Genomic DNA, 22638 nt, shown 5'->3' on the forward strand with positions numbered 1-22638 from the left:
GCAGAAGGTATAATGGAGCAAATTATAGCAGAGAACTTCCCTAATTTGGGGAAAGAAACAGGCATGAAAATCCAGGAAGCACAGAGAACCCCTCTCAAAATCAATAAAAATAGGTCAACACCCCGACATCTAATAGTAAAACTTACGAGTCTCATAGACAAAGAGAAAATCCTGAAAGCAGCTCGGGAGAAGAGATATGTAACCTACAATGGCAGAAACATTAGATTGGCAACAGACCTATCCACAGAGACCTGGCAGGCCAGAAAGGACTGGCAGGATATATTCAGAGCACTAAATGAGAAAAATATGCAGCCAAGAATACTCTATCCAGCTAGGCTATCATTGAAAATTGAAGGAGAGATAAAAAGCTTCCAGGACAAACAAAAACTAAAGGAATTTGCAAACACAAAACCAGCCCTACAGGAAATCTTGAAAGGGGTCCTCTTAAGCAAAGAGAGAGCCTAAAAGCAACATAGACCAGAAAGGAACACAGACAATATACAGTAACAGTCACCTTACAGGCAATACAATGGCACTAAATTCCTATCTTTCAATAGTTACCCTGAATGTAAATGGGCTAAATGCCCCAATCAAAAGACACAGGCTAACAGAATGGATTAAAAAACAAGACCCATCGATATGCTGTCTGCAAGAGACTCATTTTAGACCCAAAGACACCCCCAGATTGAAAGTGAGGGGGTGGAAAACCATTTACCATGCTAATGGACACCAAAAGAAAGCTGGGCTGGCAATCCTTATATCAGACAAATTAGATTTTAAACCAAAGACTGTAATAAGAGATGAGGAAGGACACTATATCCTACTTAAAGGATCTATCCAACAAGAAGATCTAACAATTATAAATATCTACGCCCCTAACATGGGAGCAGCCAATTATATAAGGCAATTAATAACAAAAGCAAAGAAACACATTGACAACAATACAATAATAGTGGGGGACTTTAACATCCCCCTCACTGAAATGGACAGATCGTCTAAGCAAAAGAGCAACAAGGAAATAAAGACTTTAAATGACACACTGGACCAAATGGACTTCACAGACATATTCAGAACATTCCACTCCAAAGCAACGGAATACACATTCTTCTCTAGTGCCCATGGAACATTCTCCATCACATCCTAGGTCATAAATCAGGTCTCAACCAGTACCAAAAGATTGGGATCATTCCCTGCCTATTTTCAGACCACAATGCTTTGAAACTAGAACTCAATCACAAGAGGAAAGTCGGAAAGAACTCAAATAAATGGAGGCTAAAGAGGATCCTACTGAAGAATGAATGGGTCAACCAGGAAATTAAAGAAGAATCAAAAAAATACATGGAAACCAATGAAAATGAAAACACAACTGTTCAAAATCTTTGGGACACAGCAAAGGCAGTCCTAAGAGGAAAGTATATAGCAATACAAGCCTTTCTCAAGAAACAAGAAAGGTCTCAAGTACACAACCTAACCCTCCACCTAAAGGAGCTGGAGAAAGAACAGCAAAGAAAGCCTAAACCCAGCAGGAGAAGAGAAATAATAAAGATCAGAGCAGAAATCAATGAAATAGAAACCAAAAGAACAGTAGAACAGATCAACGAAACTAGGAGCTGGTTCTTTGAAAGAATTAACAAGATTGATAAACCCCTGGCCAGACTTATCAAAAAGAGAAGAGAAATGACCCAAATCAACAAAATCATGAATGAAAGAGGAGAGATCACAACCAACACCCAAGAAATACAAACAATTATAAGAACATATTATGAGCAACTCTATGCCAGCAAATTAGATAACCTGGAAGAGATGGATGCATTCCTAGAGATGTATCAACTACCAAAACTGAACCAGGATGAAATAGAAAACCTGAACAGACCTATAACCACTAAGGAAATTGAAGCAGTCATCAAAAATCTCCCAAAAAACAAAAGCCCAGGGCCAGATGGCTTCCCAGGGGAATTCTACCAAACATTTCAAGAAGAATTAATACCTATTCTTCTGAAACTGTTCCAAAAAATAGAAACGGAAGGAAAACTTCCAAACTCATTTTATGAGGCCAGCATTACCTTGATCCCAAAACCAGACAAAGACCCCATCAAAAAGAGAATTACAGACCAATATCCCTGATGAACATGGATGCAAAAATTCTCACCAAAATACTAGCCAATAGGATCCAACAGTACATTAAAAGGATTATTCACCATGACCAAGTGGGATTTATCCCTGGGCTGCAAGGTTGGTTCAACATCTGCAAATCAATCAATGTGATACAATACATTAACAAAAGAAAAAACAAGAATCATATGATCCTCTCAATAGATGCAGAAAAAGCTTTTGACAAAGTACAGCATCCTTTCTTGATCAAAACTCTTCAGAGTATAGGGATAGAGGGTACACACCTCAATATCATAAAAGCCATCTATGAATATCATTCTCAATGGGGAAAAACTGAGAGCCTTCCCCCTCAGGTCAGGAACGCGGCAGGAATGTCCACTATCACCACTGCTATTCAACATAGTATTGGAAGTCCTAGCCGCAGCAATCAGACAACAAAAAGAAATCAAAGGCATCCAAATTGGCAAAGAAGAAGTCAAACTCTCACTCTTTGCAGATGATATGATACTTTATGTGGAAAACCCCAAAGACTCCACCCCAAAACTGCTAGAACTCATACAGGAATTCAGTAAAGTGGCAGGATATAAAATCAATGCACAGAAGTCAGTGGCATTCCTATACACCAACAACAAGACAGAAGAAAGAGAAATTAAGGAGTCGATCCCATTTACAATGGCACCCAAAACCATAAGATACCTAGGCATAAATCTAACCAAAGAGGCAAAGGATCTGTACTCAGAAACCTATAAAATACTCATGAAAGAAATTGAGGAAGACACAAAGAAATGGAAAAACGTTCCAGGCTCATGGATTGGAAGAACAAATATTGTGAAGATGTCTATGCTACCTAGAGCAATCTACACATTCAATGCACTCCCCATCAAAATACCATCCACTTTTTTCAAAGAAATGGAACAAAACATCCTAAAATTTGTATGGAACCAGAAAATACCCCGCATAGCCAGAGGAATGTTGAAAAAGAAAAGCAAAGCCGGCGGCATCACAATTCCGGACTTCCAGCTCTATTACAAAGCTGTCATCATCAAGACAGCATGGTACTGGCACAAAAACAGACACATAGATCAATGGAACAGAATAGAGAGCCCAGAAATGGACCCTCAACTCTATGGTCAACTAATCTTTGACAAAGCAGGAAAGAATGTCCAATGGAACAAAGACAGTCTCTTCAACAAATGGTGTTGGGAAAATTGGATAGCCACATGCAGAAGAATGAAACTGGACCATTTCCTTACACCACACACAAAAATAGACTCCAAATGGTTGAAAGACCTCAATGTGAGACAGGAGTCCATCAACATCCTAAAGGAGAACACAGGCAGCAACCTCTTCGACCTCAGCCGAAGCAACTTCTTCCTAGAAACATTGCCAAAGGCAATGGAAGCAAGGGCAAATATGAACTATTGAGACTTCATCAAGATAAAAAGCTTTTGCAAAGCAAACAGTCAACAAAACCAAAAGACAACCGACAGAATGGGAGAAGATATTTACAAATGACATATCAGATAAAGGGCTAGTATCCAAAATCTATAAAGAACTCATCAAACTCAAAACCCAAAGAACAAAGAATCCAATCAAGAAATGGGCAGAAGACATGAACAGACATTTTTCCAAAGAAGACATCCAAATGGCCAACAGACACATGAAAATGTGTTCAACATTGCTCAGCATCAGGGAAATCCAAATCAAAACCTCAATGAGATACCACCTCACACCAGTTAGAATGGCTAAAATTAACAAGTCAGGAAACAACAGATGTTGGCGGGGATGAGGAGAAAGGGGAACCCTCCTACGTTGTTGGTGGGAATGCAAGCTGGTGCAGCCACTCTGGAAAACTGTATGGAGGTTCCTCAAAAAGTTGAAAATAGAGCTACCATATGATCCAGGAATTGCACTACTGGGTATTTACCCCAAAGATACAAATGTAGGGATCCGAAGGGGTATGTGCACCCCGATGTTTATAGCAGCAATGTCCACAATAGCCAAACTGTGGAAAGAGCCAAGATGTCCATCGACAGATGAATGTTAAAGAAGATGTGGTATATATATACAATGGAATATTATGCAGCCATCAAAAGGAATGAGATCTTGCCATTTGCAATGACGTGGATGGAACTGGAGGGTATTATGTTGAGTGAAATAAGTCAAACAGAGAAAGACATGTATCATATGATCTCACTGATATGAGGAATTCTTAATCGCAGGAAACAAACTGAGTGTTGTTGGAGTGGCGGGTGGGGTGGAAGGGATGGGGTGACTGGGTGATAGACACTGGGGAGGTTATGTGCTCTGGGAAGCGCTGTGAATTGTGCAAGACTGTTGAATCTCAGATTTGTACCTCTGAAACAAATAATGCAATATATGTTAAGAAAAAAAAAGAAGAAGAAGAAGGTAGCGGGAGGGGAAGAATGAAGCGGGGGAAATCGGAGGGGTAGACGAACCATAAGAGACGATGGACTCTGAAAAACAAACAGGGTTCTAGAGGGGAGGGAGGTGGGAGGATGGGTTAGCCTGGTGGTGGGTATTGAGGAGGGCACATTCTGCATGGAGCACTGGGTTTTGTGCACAAACAATGAATCATGGAACACTTCATCTAAAACTAATGATGTAATGTATGGGGATTAACATAAGAATAAAAAAAATACTTAATTAAAAAAAAAAAAAAAAGCTCCCACAGCCACACAGCATCCATGCCTCCCTGCTTGGGCTCGCACTGCTCCATACATCTGGAACCCTTCTTCAGAGTTCAGTTTCAACCCTTCCCTGCCCTGAGCCCGGGGCTGTTACCCCGAGTCAGAAGCAACCCCTCCCTCTGCTTTCTATTGCACCCGGCTGCACACCTCTGACCCCGCCCAGATTCCATGAATCCTGTGTGAGGAGGTTATGACCCTCTTCTCTGCTCAACCACCTTCCAAGGGGCGGGGTCTACGTCTTACAAGTGTCCCGCTGCCCCACTGCCAAGAACAGCATCATGCACGCTGGGCTCAACAGACGTCTGATGATGCCAAAACCTGTCACCTTTCATTCACTCAGCAAACCTTATAGAGGGGCTTCCACGTGCCGTACAAGACACCAGCTTCTAGTGATCAATAGAAGAAGTATCTCGTAAGTAAGGGGGCCACATGAACAAGTTATAATGCAATGTGCAAAGTACAACCATGAAAGAATATTCCAGGCACCAGCAAGGTTGGGCGTACTTATCAGAGGGAGGATGAAGCCACGTTTTAAGTGTGCAGGCCCATCTCACCCTCTTTCAGGGGCAGTGCTCCTGATTGAAGTGGTGGGTGCGCTCCATTTAAATCACTCTCTCTCTCCATTGTTATTCTCCTTAATCGCTCGGCTTGTTCTTGCTTTCACACAAAAGCTGAAACTGCACAAAATTTAATGCTCCCTGACATGACTCCATTGTACTGACTCCATGCATTAATTTATGTACCTCTCTTCTCCTCCCTAATATCTTTCTTTCTGGCATTATCTAATGAGTACTCAACCTGACAGGTCTTCCCCAGTGCAGCTGGGTCATCCCACATGCCTGCCCTCCCCTCAGAAGTCTGAAGCACTTGAGAAGAAGGGGAGTCTGCTCCACAGCATCACCCAAGTCCCTGCCAACTTTTACCTGCTGGGTGCTCAGAGCTTGACACTGTCCTGTCACTGAACCACATGCTGCTGAATGTCACCTGTCAGCACATCTATCCTAGTGCCCAGATGGGTGGTAAACTCTCGCAGGGTGGGAAGAAGACCATGCCTCAAACTCCTTTCATGTCCCACTCAACACACAGCAGTGCTCTCTGCGCATAGCATAAGCTCAGACTCCTGCTGGATAAACCCATTCCCAATGCCAACCAAATGCCTCTCCAGCAGCCCATCAACTTGAATGTGTCGAGAGTGCTTCTGCCTCCAGAATCCCTCTACTATGCGGGGTAGACATTAAGTTTGATCACGGAGGGTAACCAACTCCCTCCTCCTGGCATCAGATGCCCAAGACTGCTGCTTCTCCATGACGGGGACTATGCCTCATTTATTCCTGGGCCATGGTGCCTAGCACTGGCTCCAGCCCACAGCTGGTACTCAAGGAACATCTGCTGACGGGGGAGACTCTCCAGGACCCAAGCTACTTGGTGGTTTTCCTTTCTACTGGAAGTCCCAACTCCTGGCCATCTGGAAGGCCGAATGAAACCCCATGACTCTGCCTGCCCAAAGACGAAAAAACTGATCACTTATTTTCCACAATGAACTTGGCAACTTCCTGCCAAGTTGAACAACTTAGTGCTGTAGATCACAAAATCAAGCTCACCATAACCCTTTTCTAACCAACTCCTCCTGCAACTTCACTATTCCCATCAAGAATACCACCATTCTCAGGGCGCTTGGGTGGCTCAGGCCTCCGACTCTTGATTTCAGCTCAGGTGGTGATCTCAGGGTCATGAGATCGAGCCCCACACTGGGCTCTGCGCTCAGTGGGGAGTCTGCTTAAGATACTGTCTCCTTCTCCCTCTGTTCCTCCCCTCTGAGTGCACCACCATTTTCCAGTCACTCAGGTCTGTAGCCTTTCCAACAACAACTCTGGTCAATATCTGCCCTTCATGACCTATTAAGAACTAGGTACCCAGGTGCCCCTTATTGCTCCTTCATCTCTTAGAAATCATCTCCCATCCTTTCCCTTCAAGTCTTGGCCCCCACGTATGCACAAGACCTCAGTTAATGCCCCATCGTCTGGCATCTGGTCTCCCTAGCTCCAATTCCCCTCCTTGACCCTAGACCCTCCATGCTACCATCAGGTTTATTAAGTAATGGTCCATCCTCTGCTCAAACAATAACTTTGCACTTTTAAAACCATCAAGTCTGTACTCCTCTGTTCTAACGGACTGGACCCATATTCATGCTCATATCCCAAGAACTGTGACTAACTCTCCTGCCTCAGCAGGGGACGGTCACTATCTCTCTCCTTCCAGGAACATGTAACATTCTCTGCGATCTCAAAATCTTAGCAAAGGTCTCACCTCTGCTTATCCAAATCCCACCCGTGCTCCAGGGCTCAGGGCCAGCACAGTTTCTCATATAAGCTTTCCCCAAGGTCCAGCCCCACCAGCCTCTCTTCTCCCCTAGTGAACAGTCTCTAGCTGTCCTCTTGACTCATAAGCATCCTCTCCTGTGCTGTAAGTCAGAACAGCTGATGAGGAAGCCCGGAGTCTTATTAGCCACGTGATCCTGCCCCAAACACTATCGCACATCGGAAGTGTTATCATGAGTAAACACTAGTCTACACGAAGGGGACTTGTTCATCCCATGTTCATAACAAGGCTGTCCGGGTGGAGGATTCTGGTATCCCTCTAATGCCCGCCAAGTGCAGTCATTTCCCATCATTCACAACCCTGCAGAACCAGTCTCAGTCAGTATCAACTCAATGTAAGGTGATGAAGGGAGAACACATTTCAGGGAGTACTTTTCTTCAATCCTCCATTCAGCCACTCAGGAACTTCTCTGTAGGTAATTACACAAATGTAGGGGTGAGGGAAAGGGAATAGGAGACCACTGTTTTCGACAAATCTGATGGCAAGGGCGCCGGTCCTAAGAGGCGGACACAAACGCCACGCCACACTCAGGATCCGTGGGGAGCAGACAGAAGAACTGAGCAGTAGGGATGCAGGCAGGATCCACAGGGGTATAAAATGAACCACGTGGGCAAAGAATACTTCAGGCCATAAAACCGGGGCTCCCTTTCTTCCCAAGGTTCACGCCCATCGCAGCCGAGTGGGCTTCCAGGGGCGCGCAGTAAAATCACTTCCCACCAGACCCGGGCACCTGGAATAACGCCGGCTCACGCCGGCCGGCCCCACCCCGCCCCTCCGGCCCGGGCCTTACCGATCGAGATTTCCTGCGCGAAGGCCAGGGAGATGAGCAGCAGGGGCAGACCCACGGCGATGCACGTGACCATCTTATCCACGGCCAGCTCCAGCCGCAGCCCCTTGAACTTGGGCTCCGAGGGCTCCTTCAGCAAGAAGTCCGAGAACACGTACTCGGTGGCCAGGTGGGCGATAGCCATGGCTGCGGCGCGCTGGGTTCAGCCCGACAGGCCCAGGAGGGCAGGCCCAGGAGGGCAGGCCCGGGCACCGCCGGCGTCGGGAGGACTGCGCGGCGCCTTCGCCGTCACCTGCCGCGCCCGCGGCTTTCGCTTTCCCTTTCCCGGCTCCCGGGTTGCTCACGCATCCCACCAGCCTTTGTGTGTCGGGGTTCCCGGCTCCCGGCGAGCCACAGCACCGCCGGCGCTCCCGCCGTGCGCCCGGGCGCAGGAGCTCTCGCGCTCGCTCGTCCGCCGCCGGCTGGGCGCAGGCCCGCCCCCGCGCGCTCGCCCCGTACAGGTCCCCGGGCTGCGCGCGCCGCCCGGCGCTCCCCCGCCTCGCGCGCGTCCGCAGGCGCGAGAACCAGGCGCTCCCGCGACCCCTCCGCCCCGCCCCGGGCCCCGAAGCCGCCCCCCCGGCCCGCCCGCGCGCTCCGCACGCCCGGCCGCGCTCTTCCGGAGCCCTGGGCGAGCGCGAGAGCCCGGGCGCGTGGAGTTGCCGGAAACCGCACTGACGCGAGCGGGGTGGGCGCGGCAGCGTGCAGGGACCCCGGGATTCACCTCGGCAGGGGGACCTTCCCACCGAGCGGTACCTCGGCAATACTCGCGCCCCCTCTCGGCCTCAGCCTCCCCTGTTCCTCGACCGGGATTTTTGAAATCATTTCCGAAAGCGACCTCTCACCGTGTAGACAGAAGGGTCCTCCTTTACGCCCCACTCCCAACAGTTCTATAGGGCGGAATCGGCTTAAAAGGAGCTGCGAACGCTTCAAAGGGCAACGGCTGCCATAAAAGCCGTTCGAATGGTGTAGAAGAGGGGACTGTGGATCCTTCCAGGAGCTTGCGTGAGTGGAGGCGCGAGGGCTGTGGGAGCCCTGCGTGCGCCAGGGTCTCACACTTCAGTTATCGCTGGCCGGATCCGCGCTTTTCTTCCGGCCTTCCCAGCCGGCCGAGGCTTGGTGCGGGAGCCGGCCCCGGGCTGTCCGCGGGGGGGTGGGATTGGGGGCTGCAGACAGCTGCTTCTGAGCCACTTACAGGAAGTGGAGCATGAGAAACAGGAGGAGATGCTCCAGCCGACCACGTTTGCGGCTGACAGGACCTTTAAATAGGAGGGCTCCTTGGGCTGGGCTGCCTTCTCTGCCCTTTGTACCTGGACGGGCGCAGGCTAGCCTCCTCCGTCTGCCCTCGAGTCCCTCAGACCTTGACCTCTGAACACTCATCCGACAGTTTACACAGCTCTGCACTGGGATGGCTCACAGGACTTCGGACTCATAATGGCCAGGCCTGCGGTCATCTTCCTCTCCAGCTGAACTCCAGTCTTCCCTATCTGGCTGAGTGCACCACCATCCACTCATATAGCCAAGCCAGAAGCCTCCAGCACCATCTTTAACGCTTCCGTTTCTCCCAGCTGCCATAACCAATTTCCAAATTCACTTGCTTCTCTCTCCTAAATATACAAAATCTGATGGTTGATCAGATTACATTAATATCAATACATTAATACATAATTTCATTAATAGTAAAATCTAGCTTATTCATATCTCCTTAATGTTTACGTCGTATCTTTTTGTTTTCTGTTCTAGGATCCCATCTAGGATGCCACATTGTGTTTAGTTATCATGTCTCCTTAGCTCCTCTTAGCTGTGACAGTTTCTTAGACTTTCCTTACATTTGATGACCTTTTTTTCCTAATTGTAAAGTGCATTTAGGGATTGAATAATACATGCTCCTCCCATGTCCTCCCTGCCCAGTGTCATTTATTAGAAGGAAGCCAAAGCAGCTGTGGACCTCACAGCCACTGTCCCAGAATCTGTTTGTTTCAGACCCTTGACATTTGACATTTGAATATGAGACTTTTTGCAACTGAAATAGTCGAAGTCAGAATAGTCCAGCCCACTACACTGTCTATTCTGCTTACACATTCATTCAAGTAATATTTGCTGAGCAACTATTATATATCTGCAATGTGGTCTGTGCTGGGGATGCAGCGATGAACAAAAAAAGGTCAGGGGTCTTTGCTTCCATGAAGCCTATATTGCAGTCAAAGAGGCAGAAGAAAATCAAACCAACAGAAGGATAAAATGGTCATGTCTTGTGATAAGTGCTACAAAGGAAAATAATGAAGATAGGAAATAACAGAGGGCAGTGTGGTGAGCTCACAGATGAGCTAGGAAAGGTAGGAAGGGGAATGATAGTGCTGGAGAGGAAGAGTACTCCAGGCATAGAGAGCAGCATGTGCAAAGGTCCTGAGGCAGAAAAGAACTAGCAGGACACAAGAACTGATCAAAGCTAGAGAAAAGAAGAGTTGGAGATGAGGAGAGGTGGGCATGGGCCAACTCAGGCTGGGCCCGAGACCAACGTAAGGAGTTTGGATATAATTAAAAGTGAAGTAGATGAAATAAGGTATGAAGAGGGCTGTAAAAAAATGACCACAAACTTGATGGCTCCCGTGTATTCTCTAACAGTTCTGGAACTCTTAAATCCAAAATCATGTTTAATGGAATACAAGATGCCCATAGGGTCAAGCTCCCTCTGGAGGCTCTGGGGGAAAATCTGTTCCCTTGCCTTTTCCAGGTTTTAGAGCAGCATTCCCTGGCTTGTGGCCCCTTCCTCCATCTCCAAAGCCGTGGCATAGTGTCCTACTTCAGTTGTCACATGGCCTTTTTCTGTAGTCAAACCTCCCTCTGCCTCTCTTTTAGAAGGGCACTGTGACTTTTATTTATGGACAACCTGAGTAGTCCGTCTCAGGATCCTTCACTTAATCATACTTGCAAAGTCCTTTTTGCCATATAAAGAAGTAACACAGGTTCAGGGATAAGGACACAAAATCTTTGGGGACATTATTCAGCCTACCCCAGAGGCCCAGAAAAGAGAAGAGGGCCCAGTGTCAAGCTCTGAGGCATGCCAACACTTAAGTTAGATGGGAGAGAAGGAACTAGCAAGAGACTGAGAAGGAAGAACAACTGAAGAAGGAAGGCTGGCAAAGGGTCATGCTGAAGAGCTAAGGGACTGTGAGGTGTTTTGAAGGAAGGAGCTGTCAATTGTTGTGAATAGGTTGAGTGAGATCAAGATGGGGAAGAAGCCCCTGGAAATAGCATCATGGTTGTTGATTTTGACAACAGCAGACTGGGAGGTGGGAGCAAGGCACACTGGACTGGAAGTCACTGGAATGGGGTGAGGAATTCATGAGGTGAGGTGGTACAGACAAAAAGTTCTGCTCTGAAGGGAACAGAGAAACTGGGTTAGAGAGGGTTATGAAGTTCAGGACCACAGCCCTCTGTTTGTTTGTTTGTTTTTTAATGGTGGGTGCTGCTGATGACTTCATGCACTAGACAAAGCTGAACACTGAGGGAATGAAGTCCTTGAGAGAGCAAGAAGGGTTAGTCCAGAGCCAAGTAAGAGACTGCTCTGCTAGGAGCAGGGACACTTCTTCCATTGTAACAGGAGATGTATCTAATTGTAATTGATTTTCTCAAAGGACTGAGGCAGAGAAAGAAGTATGGTACATTTGAGGAAATAATGTTTGAGGAGAGTCCTATTCTTTGGGAGACGTATTGTTATTTTGTTTCATTTCCTTTAGCAGGTATATAACTAGGATAGTTGCTAAATATCTAAAAGACAATTCTCCTTTCACCAACCCCCCGCCCTAGGTCTAGTGATAGGGTAGTAGTGAAAAAAATGCAAATAGCCATCTCATAATCTGTGAAACTTTATTAAAAAGAGAAATGGTGTAATCAAACTACTTTATGGTTTCATTTTCATTAAAAAAAATAGACTAAGAGAAAAGGAAAAAAACTAATTTGTTGTCTAGGTGAGTTATAAATAAGGCATTTATCATAATTATTATTATGAAATTATACAGCCTACACATGTATGAAAACCATAGAGCACATACTACAAAATCACATTATCAGTGGTTAGCAGGCTGGAATTCAAAATCCTTTGGGTACACTGTTTGATATGACATTCAAGCAAACTAAGAACAGAACTATTAGCATTCGCATCCTGGTTTATGTAATACTATAACTGCTATCAAATTACCCATTTCCCCTCACCAAGATGAAGATGAGAAAGTATGAAAGATCCCTCCACCAGAGTTATTTTTTTAGGTCCTACTTGCTCATCTGGACATTCAAATGATCTGCCAAGGCAGATGTACTGATATCACTCATCTGGCATTGACATTGGCATCGCAGGGCATCTTGCCCTGAGTTAAGGGCAATTTCTCAAGTCTAGTAATAAGCAAAGTTGCTTTTATCAATCTTAACCTAATGTTTAGGCATGTATACAGAGAGTATGGATTGCCTTTATTTTTACATTTGAGCCTTGAAAACTGTAATGCATGTTTTCAAAGCCGATTTAATGATTTAAAACTTGTCACTGGGACTCTCTCTTTTCTAGCCTTTTCTCTCTCTCTCTTTTTTTTTTTTTCCCTTCCTCCCACAAAGGGCTGTCTTTAAGAGGCATGGAATGAAGAATTTTGTGAGATCTCTTCTCCCCACCAGTCAGCTGCACTGATGAATTCTTCCTGGTGTTGCTCACATGATGAGACTGTTTTTATTTCCTAGAAGATGCAGACTTGGAAAGATCCTGCTAGGTGAATGAAAAATCAGACTCAAGGCTCAAGTCCAGATTCGCCTTCTTCAAAGCTTCCCTCACACAGGAGCTCCTACTAAACTTTTAGGGAGTCTCTGCCTCACAATGGGAGAACCTATCCTGCTCTTTTATAGCTTCCGGCCCTCCACGTTCTAAAATACAAATACAAATTCTCTAGATGATTTTTTTGGGGAAAAAAAACCAACAACGTTGCCATGGAAACATTGTAAAAACACAGAACATGAAGTGAGTTGTAAACATTAAAGTATCTCTACTGGTTTGCATAAAAACAGCAGGAATTTTTTTTTATGCTGGTAACTTCGCCTTCTGTAGCAAACAGGACACAGGCTATTTATATTAAAGTGGAAAAGGCCAGGAGAGCTGGCTAAAGCTCCAAAAACTTCATTTGGTCAAATTCTATCAGCAGATACTGATTTAGACATTTCCATGAACTCCTCAGAAAGTTATTTTCCCTGGAACGACTAAGGGAAACATCTTACATAACAGTGTTGAAAAATCAGAGCCATTTCAGTTAGGTGTCCGAGGCAGTATAACTCTCAAAGTCGTCCATCTGGAAACTTGGAGAGTTAGCTGAGGAAGCACCGTCTAATCTAAGAATTACAAAAAAAAAAAAAAAAAAAAAAAGGAAAATAAAGATATCTTTCAGAGGGTTTCCCCACCTCAGCAAATTCATTCAGAGAACAGACTGTGTTTTCTCAGACACACCTGTTCTTTCTGTATTTTATACCTGAGGATTATTCACAGCCCATTAAAAAATAAGTAAAAGCAAATTGCTTTGGTTGTGTTCTGAAGGATCAGAGCCTGATCCAGGATATAATGTAAACCTTTCTTGATGAACGATGCCTTGTCCAGTTTCCTTGCTGAGGAAGACCAGCTGGTTCACAGAGCATCCGTGGGGAGTGTGCAGGACTGGACTTCCTGGTATGCAACCTGCTTCCTTGCAGACTGCAGTCTGATGGAGAGAATCACTGTGGAGATCAGGAGGAGGAGTCCAATGATGAAGAGGATGACCAAGACTGCTTTGGCTCCCCTAGGACCCAGATTCTTGCCAAAGAAATAGAGCTGCTCTTTGCCAGGTTCTTCTGTGAAAAGAAAAGTGAGGTGTCAGTCCTCTGCCTTTCCCTAGGGAGTGAACACTGACCATTCACATGCGGGATTCGGGGAGGGTATCGTTACCATTGGAGGGCACTGTGGCTGGGCGGGACGCTCCACCAGATGGAGACTTGGTGGAGTAAGGGATCCTGTTGTCTGGACAAAGATGACAAGTTGATTTTTTTATAAACAACAGAAGTAGATTCTTTTCATGACATGAGTTATTTCAAGGGTTACGTCATTTTACCAATGAGGACTTTATCCCATTTGTATCTGCAGGTCTTTCTTAAATTCTCACTGTTCTACTTCATACCCATACACATGCTATCCTTTCCCCATCTACCTTTAAAGCTTCTGCTAACCCATTAAGATCCATCTGAAGCATTAGAGCCTCTAGAATGTTTGCTCATATCCCCACACTGTTAACCATTACCTCCTACTGCTGCCACTGAGCCCTGTACTCTGCACTCTATGTTGGCATGTATCATATTCTATTATAGTTACTATTTATATGTCTGCCTCTCTTACTTGACTCTGAGCCCTTGGGGGCTCTTGAGCCCTCTATTTTCAGGGCCTATGGGAAGCCTGGTGCTATCACCCATCATCGCTGACAGAAAACAGTACCTATGTTCCGAAGGACTGTGTAAGTTGTCTCCATGCCAGCATGGATGTGGTCAGACACATGACAGTGTAACAGCCATGTCCCTGGGTGATCTGCAAACAGCTCAATGGTTTGGAATGTCCCAGGAAAAAGATCATACACGTCTTCTCGGTAAGACTTATCTATCTGCAGAAAGAAGGTAATAAGAGCAGAAATCAATAAAACTGAGAGTAGAAAAATAATAGAGATAAATCAAAGAAAACAGAAGCTGGTTCTTTGAACGGGTCAATAAGATTGATAAACCTTGTGGTAACCATCCTCCACAATGGCCCCCAATAATCCCTGCCTCCTGCTATTCATAACCTTTGTAGTCCCTTTCCACATTGTATGAGAGTTGGTCTATGAGACCAATAGCATATGGCAGAAGTGATGGCATTCTACTTCCAAAAGACTTAGATTCTCTCTTGCTCTCTTCTCTTGGATCACTCACCCTGGGGGAAGTCAGCTCCCATGCCATACCCATGTAGTGAAGAACTGAAGCTTTCAGTTAATAGCCCTTTGAGTGAGTTTGGATATGGATTCTCCAGTCCCAGTCAAACCTAATGACTGCAGGTCCAGCTGACATCTTAATTATAGCCTCATGAGAAATGCTGAGTCAGAACCAACTAGCAAAACTACTCCCAGATTTCTGACCCAGAAAAACCGTCAGTTAGTGTTTGTTGTTTTAGGCCACTAAGTTTTGGAGTAATTTGTTATAAAACAATAAATAACTAATACAAACCCTTAGACAAACTGACCAAGGGGGAGGGGGAAGACACAAGTTACAAATATTAGGAATGAAAGAGGGGACATCACTGAGACCTTATAGATATTGAAAAGGATAGTAAAGGAATATTATGAATAACTGTGAATTCTAAAACTTAGATCGTATGGACAAATTCCTTAAGATGAAAACTTCCTAAGATCACTATTCAGATTATCTATTAAAGAAACTGGAATTATATTAAGACTTTCCGACTTTCCAATAAATTAAAGCTCCAGGTCCAGATGGCTTCATTGGCAAATTCTACCAACATTTAAAGAAGAAATAATACCAATACTAAACAAACCCTACCAGAAAATAGAAGAGAATAGACCACTTCCAACTCATTTTATGAGGCCAGCATTACCCTGATACCCTAATAATTTACCTATGCATTACCCTAATACTTTATGAGAAGAGAAAGCTACAACTAATATTCTTCATGAACATAAGTGTAAAATCCTTAAAAAAATACTAGCAAATTGAATCCAGCAATATATAAAAAGGATAATGCATTGTGACAAAGTATGATTTATCCTGAGACTGAAAATTGGTTCAATATCTGAAAATCAATCTATGTAAATCACCAATACATTAAAAAAAAAATCATCGACAAACTAAAGAAGAAAAATGTGATCATCTCAATAGATTCAGAAAAAGCATTTGATAGAATTTAACATCTGTTCATGATAAAAACCATCAGCAAACTAAGAATAGAAAGAAACTTCTTCCACTTATTAATAGAAACTACAAAAAACCTACAGCTAACTTTATATTCAGTTATGAATAACTGAGTACTTCCCCCTAAGACTAAGGCAAGGATATTCCCTTTCACCATTCAGATACAACGAATACTAGCGGTCCTAGCCAGTACAATAAGGCAAGAAAAGAAATAAGAGGCATACAGATGGAATAAAAAAAATAAAACCATCTCAACTCACAGAAGACTGTCATTGTAGGAAACCATCACCCCAAAATCTACAAAAAAGCTACTAGAACTATTTAGCATAGTTGTAGGATACAAGATCAATTATACAAAAATCAATTATATTTGTATATATTGGCAATGAACAATTAGAAATTGAAATAAAGACAATACAACTTACACTATCACCAAAACCTATGATATTACTTAGGTAATAATCCAACAAAATATATGCAAGATCTGTATGCTGAGATGGAAAAACATTCTATGCCCATGGATTGGAAGAACAAACATCATTAAAACATCTATGCTACCCAGAGCAATCTACACATTCAATGCAACCCCTATCAAAATACCATCGACATTTTTCACAGAGCTGGAACAAACAATCTTAAAGTTTGTATGGAACCAGAAAAGACCCTGAATAGCCAGGGGAATGTTGAAAAAGAAAACCAAAGCTGGGGGCCCACACAATGCCTGACTTCAAGCTGTATTACAAAGCTGTGATCATCAAGACAGCATGGTACTGGCACAAAAATAGACACATAGATAGATCAGTGGAACAGAATAGAGAGCCCAGAAATGGACCCTTAACTCTATGGTCAACTAATATTTGACAAAGCAGGAAAGAATATCCAGTGGAAAAAAGACAGTCAGTCCCTTCAATAAATGGTGCTGGGAAAATTGGACAGCCACATGCAGAAGAATGAGGCTGGACCATTCTCTTATACCATATACAAAGATAAACTCAAAATGGATGAAAGACCTAAATGTGAGACAGGAATCCGTCAAAATCCTAGAGGAGAACACAGGCAGCAACCTCTTTGACCTCAGCTGCAGCAACTTCTTGCAAGACACATCTCTAAAGGCAAGGGACACAAAAGCAAAAATGAACTACTGGGACTTCATCAAGATAAAAACTTCTGCACAGCAAAGGAAACAGTCAACAAAACTAAAAGGCAACCAACAGAATGGGAGAAGATATTTGCAAATGACATAACAGATAAAGGGCTGGTATCCAAGATCTATAAAGAACTTCTCAAACTCGACACCCAAAAAACAAAGAATCCAGTCAAGAAATGGGTAGAAGACATGAACAGACACTTCTCCAAAGAAGACATACAAATGGCCAACAGACACATGAAAAAATGTTCTACATCACTTATCATCAGGGAAACACAAATCAAAACCACATTGAGATACTACCTCACACCAGTTAGAATGGCTAAAATTAACAAGACAGGGAACAACAAATGTTGGCAAGGATGTGGAGAAAGGGAAACCCTCTTACACTGTTGGTGGGAATGCAAGCTTGGAAAACAGTATCAAGGTTCCTCAAGAAACAGTATCGAGTTTCCTCAAGAAGTTAAAAGTAGAGCTACCCTATGACCCAGCTTTTGCACTACTGGACATTTACCCATAGATACAGATGTAGTGAAAAGAAGGGGCACCTGCACCCCAATGTTCATAGCAGTAATATCCACAATAGCCAAACTGTGGAAGGAGCTGAGATATCCTTCAACAGATGAATGGATAAAGAAGATGTGGTTCATATATACAATGGAATATTACTCAGCCATCAGAAAGGATGAATACCTACCATTTACATCGACATGGATGGAACTGGAGGGTATTATGCTAAGTGAAATAAGTCAGTCAGAGAAACACAATTATCATATGGTTTCACTCATATGTAGAATATAAGAAATAGTGCAGAGGATCATAGGGGAAGGGAGGGAAAACTGAATGGGAAGAAATCAGAAAGGGAGACAAACCATGAGAGACTCTTGACTCCAGGAAACAAACTGAGGGGCGTGGAAAGGGAGGTAGGTGGGGGGGATGTGGTAACTGGGTGATGGGCATTAAGGAGGGCACATGATGTGATCAGCACTGGGTGTTATAAGCAACTAATGATTCTTGAACACTACACCAAAAACTATTGATGTACTATATATTGGCTAATTGAATTTAAATAAAATAAAATTTTAAAAAAGATCTGTACGCTGAAAGTACAAAACACTGATGAAAGAAATCAAAGCAAATCTAAATATATATAGAGATATACCATGTTCATGAGTTGGAAGACTTAATATTGTTAAGATATCAATTATCCTCAAACCAATATACAGATTCAAAGCAATTCCAATCAAAATCCTAGCAGGATTTCTTAATAGAAGTCAACAAGAAATCAATTTCTTTCTTTTTTTTTTTTTGATGAGAATCTTTTTTTTTTTTAAGATTTTATTTATTATTTGAGAGAGAGAGAATGAGAGGGGGGAGGGTCAGAGGGAGAAGCAGACTCCCTGCTGAGCAGGGAGCCTGATGCGGGACTCGATCCAGGGACTCCAGGATCATGACCTGAGCCGAAGGCAGTCGCTTAACCAACTGAGCCACCCAGGCGCCCGAAATCAATTTATTTCTAAAATTTATATGGCAAGGCAAAGATCTAGAATAGCTAAAACAATCACCATGAGATTTAAAGACTTACTATCACACTAAAGTAATCAAGACAGGATAGTATTCAAGAAAGGACACACACATAGATCACTGTAATAGAACAGACATCCCAGAAATGAACCCACATATATATGATCAATATGATTTTGACACGGTGGGAGAAAGGGTAGACTTTTCAATGAATGGTGATGGAATGACTGCATCCATATGCAAAAAATAAACCCTGAACCATATATGAAAGTTAAAATGGATCAGATGCCTAAATAGAACACCTAGAACTATAAAACAGCTTGAAGAAAATCCTTGTGACCTTGAGTTAGGCAAAGATTTGTCAGATATGACACCAAAAGCATGATGCATAAAAGAAAAAACGATAAACTGTACTTCATCTGAATGAAGATTTTTCTGTTCTTTGAAAGATAACATTAAGGAAATAAAAAGATAAGCCACAGACTGGGAGCAAATATTTGCAATCATGTAGCTGGTAAAGTATTTGTATGCAGAAAGCCCTCAAACTCAACAATACAGAAATGAACAACAAAATTTAAAAATGGGCATAAGATTTGGACACTTCACCCAAGATTTACAGATGGCAGATGGTAAATAAGCACATGAAAAGATACACAGTATCATTAGCCATTTGGAAAATGTAAATAAAAAACAATGAGGGGCGCCTGGGTGGCTCAGATGGTTAAGCGTCTGCCTTCGGCTCAGGTCATGATCCCAGGGTCCTGGGATCGAGTCCCGCATCAGGCTCCCTGCTCCGCGGGAAGCCTGCTTCTCCCTCTGCCTCTCTCTCTCTCTCTGTCTCTCATGAATAAATAAATAAATAAAATCTAAAAAAAAAAAAAAAAAAACAATGAGCTACCAGTACATACTTAATAGGATGGCAAAGAAACAATAAAATAAAAATGGAAGATACCAACTGTTGATATGGGTGTGGAACAGGTGATGTTCTCATGCCTTTCTGGTGGGAATGCAAAAGGGTACTGCCTCTGTGGAAAATACCTTGGCAGTTTATTATGAAGTTAAGCATACACTTATCACATGGTCTGGCAATCCAACTCCTAGGTATTTTCTCAAGGGAAAAAAAAAATTATGTTCACAGGAAAATATGTATACCGATATTTACAATGACTTTATTTGTAATAACCAAAACCCAGAAAGAACACAAATGCCCCTCAATGGGAAAATGGATTAACAAACTGCAGTATATTCATACACTGGAATACTACTTAACAATAGAATGAAACAAAGTACCGATATACACACAAGATGGATGCAATTCAAATGCCTACACTAAGTGAAACAAGCCAGTTTCAAAATGCTGTAGATGGCATGATTCCATTTATATGACATTTCAGGAAAGGCAAAACTATAGAGACAGAAAATATATCAATGGCTGCCACGGGTTAAGCATGAGGAAGTAGCTGACTCTAGAAAGTGCAACAAGGACATTTGAGGGGGTGATGGGGATGTTAATCAACATTGATTACACTATTGTGTGTGCTTCCCAAAACAGAACTGTACACTAAACAGAGGGAATTTTACTCAATATCAACTGTATTTTAATTTTTAAAGTTTATATAATATATATACAAAATAATTGTATAGGTGTATAGAATGATTTTTATAGTTTTATTAAATTTTATAAATTTTTAATATATTTTTAAAGATGTGAGTTGAAAAAGCCAAGTTCTGAAAAGCAGCATAGCCATTTAATATGTAAAGCTGTAGTCATTGTAGGCTAGTACTTGGTGTCTTAAACTATGTTAAATAAATATACAGAGGGGAAATATTAGGCATTTTATTAAAGTTACTATTTATTGCTGTATAATGGAAAAGGACCAATGCAGCTACTTCCACAGATTAGATGTGATTATTCTTTTCTATTCTTATATTTCTTTATAGACTTCACTAAGCACTTGGGATGATGGCCTATTTATTTATTTATTTATTTATTTATTTTTAAAGATTTGATTTATTTATTTGAAAGGGAGAGAGAGCATGAGCAGGGGAAGCTGCAGAGGGAGAAGGGGAGGGAGAAGCAGACTCCCTGCTGAGCACAGAGCCCGAAGCAGGGCTTGATCCCAGAACTGCAAGAACATGACCTGAGCTGAAGTCAAACACTTAATTGACTGAGCCACCTAGGCGCCCCGGATGATGGGCTATTTAGACCTTATCCCTGGGATTCTGATTCCTCAGGACCAGGGTGGGGCCTGGCAGTCTGTTTCTTAAACAGCTCCCCGGTTGATTCCATATAGCCTGTGCCACCGAGATGGAATAGCTTGATGCTAGACAGGCAGAAGGCCACACATGGTCCAGCCCAGCTCAGTAGGGCAAAAAACCCCAAAAAACAACAAAAAACCCAGCCCAGCTCAGTAGGGCAAAAAAAAAAAAAAAAAGCAAGATAAGTTTTGGAGCCCAAGCCAGAGCTTGAAGTATCTCCTTTACTGGATAGGACCATTCTGTTAGCTAATGACATAGAAAAGAAAGGAACTAGAAGGAAAGTAAAAGAAAAGGGGAAGGTTAAGGAAAAGAAACAAAGTACTACAGGTGCTTTCATATACAGTATTAACAGCATAATCCCGAGTGGTAAAAATTATCCCCATACAACTGATGAGAAAACTCTCATCTGAGGCTTGGAGAGTTTCTCACAAGCACAACTATATATATATATATATATTAAGAAAGATCTACCAGGAGAAGGGTATAATCACATTATTCTGTTCTGTTTTCTAATATGAACCTCACAAGCCATCTTTGTTCACAGTGAATATACATTGAATCTTTTAGCTCAAAAAGTCTTCCCCAAAGCATATTCCTTTTTTTATTATTATGTTATGTTAGTCACCATACAATACATCATTAGTTTTTGATGTAGTGTTCCACGATTCATTGTTTGTGTGTAACACCCAGTGCTCCATGCAGAACGTGCCCTCTTTAATACCCATCACCAGGCTAACCCCTCCCCCCACCCCCTCCCCTCTAGAACTCTCAGTTTGTTTCTCAGAGTCCATAGACTCTCATGGTTCATCTCCCTCTCTAATTCCCTACCCCTTCATTTTTCCCTTCCTTCTCCTAATGTCCTCCATGTTATTCCTTATGTTCCACAAATAAGTGAAACCATATGATAATTGACTTTCTCTGCTTATTTCACTTAGCATAATCTCCTCCAGTCCCATCCATGTTGCTGCAAAAGCTGGGTATTCATCATTTTGATGGCTGAGTAATATTCCATTGTATATATGGACCACATCTTCTTTATCCATTCATCTGTTGAAGGGCATCTCAGCTCTTTCCACAGTTTGGCTATTGCGGACATTGCTGCTATGAACGTTGAGGTGCATATGGCCCTTCTTTTGACTACGTCTGTATCTTTGGGGTAAATACCCAGTAGTGCAATTGCTGGGTCATAGGGTAGCTCTATTTTTAATTTTTTGAGACACCTCCACACTGTTTTCCAAAGTGGCTGTACCAACTTGCATTCCCACCAACAGTGTAAGAGTGTTCTCCTTTCTCCGCAACCTCTCCAACATGTGTTGTTTCTTGCCTTGTCAATTTTTGCCATCCTAACTGGTGTAAGGTGGTATCTCAATGTGGTTTTGATTTGAATTTCCCTGATGGCTAAAGCATATTCTAATACTTACTTTGAAAAGAAAGCTCTCAGCATGATAATGGATGGTATGTATGTCTACTTCACTTCCCATTCCCAACAGATACCAGTTTGTCATCGCATCCTCATTCATGATAAGGCCATGGAGATTCCCAAAAATCTTTCCATTGATAGCTAAGAGGGTGAAAAGAAAAGAGCCTTTGATTAGTGATCATTACTCAATCGGGTTTTAGAAATGGTTCAAGATCTTTAGGTTACCAATATTTTCATCTACCCTATAAACATGTAACCATCTTACTCACACCAATGTCCCTACCATTCTAGACCCAAAATCTTTTCTTAT

The 22638-nt window shown here is 42.9% G+C and overlaps 2 protein-coding genes across 2 annotated transcripts in view; both read right to left on the reverse strand.

Moving 5' to 3' along the window:
* Positions 1–8459, reverse strand: part of PANX1 (pannexin 1) — a 61095-nt gene extending 52636 nt beyond the window's left edge. Inside the window, exon 1 of the mRNA XM_035009373.1 lies at positions 7993–8459. Coding sequence (XP_034865264.1) covers positions 7993–8173 — 181 coding nt within the window. The 5' untranslated portion in view covers positions 8174–8459. The remainder of the gene's footprint in view (positions 1–7992) is intronic.
* A 5018-nt stretch (positions 8460–13477) lies between these two features.
* Positions 13478–22638, reverse strand: part of HEPHL1 (hephaestin like 1) — a 123406-nt gene continuing 114245 nt past the window's right edge. Inside the window, exons 18-21 of the mRNA XM_035009458.1 lie at positions 22330–22469; positions 14519–14681; positions 13979–14050; positions 13478–13884 (exon numbers count right to left, since the gene is read on the reverse strand). Coding sequence (XP_034865349.1) covers positions 13682–13884; positions 13979–14050; positions 14519–14681; positions 22330–22469 — 578 coding nt within the window. The 3' untranslated portion in view covers positions 13478–13681. The remainder of the gene's footprint in view (positions 13885–13978; positions 14051–14518; positions 14682–22329; positions 22470–22638) is intronic.

This window comes from Mirounga leonina, unplaced genomic scaffold (assembly GCF_011800145.1).
Source record: "Mirounga leonina isolate KUSES-001 unplaced genomic scaffold, KU_Mleo_1.0 Mir_153, whole genome shotgun sequence".
NCBI classification, from domain to species: domain Eukaryota; kingdom Metazoa; phylum Chordata; class Mammalia; order Carnivora; family Phocidae; genus Mirounga; species Mirounga leonina.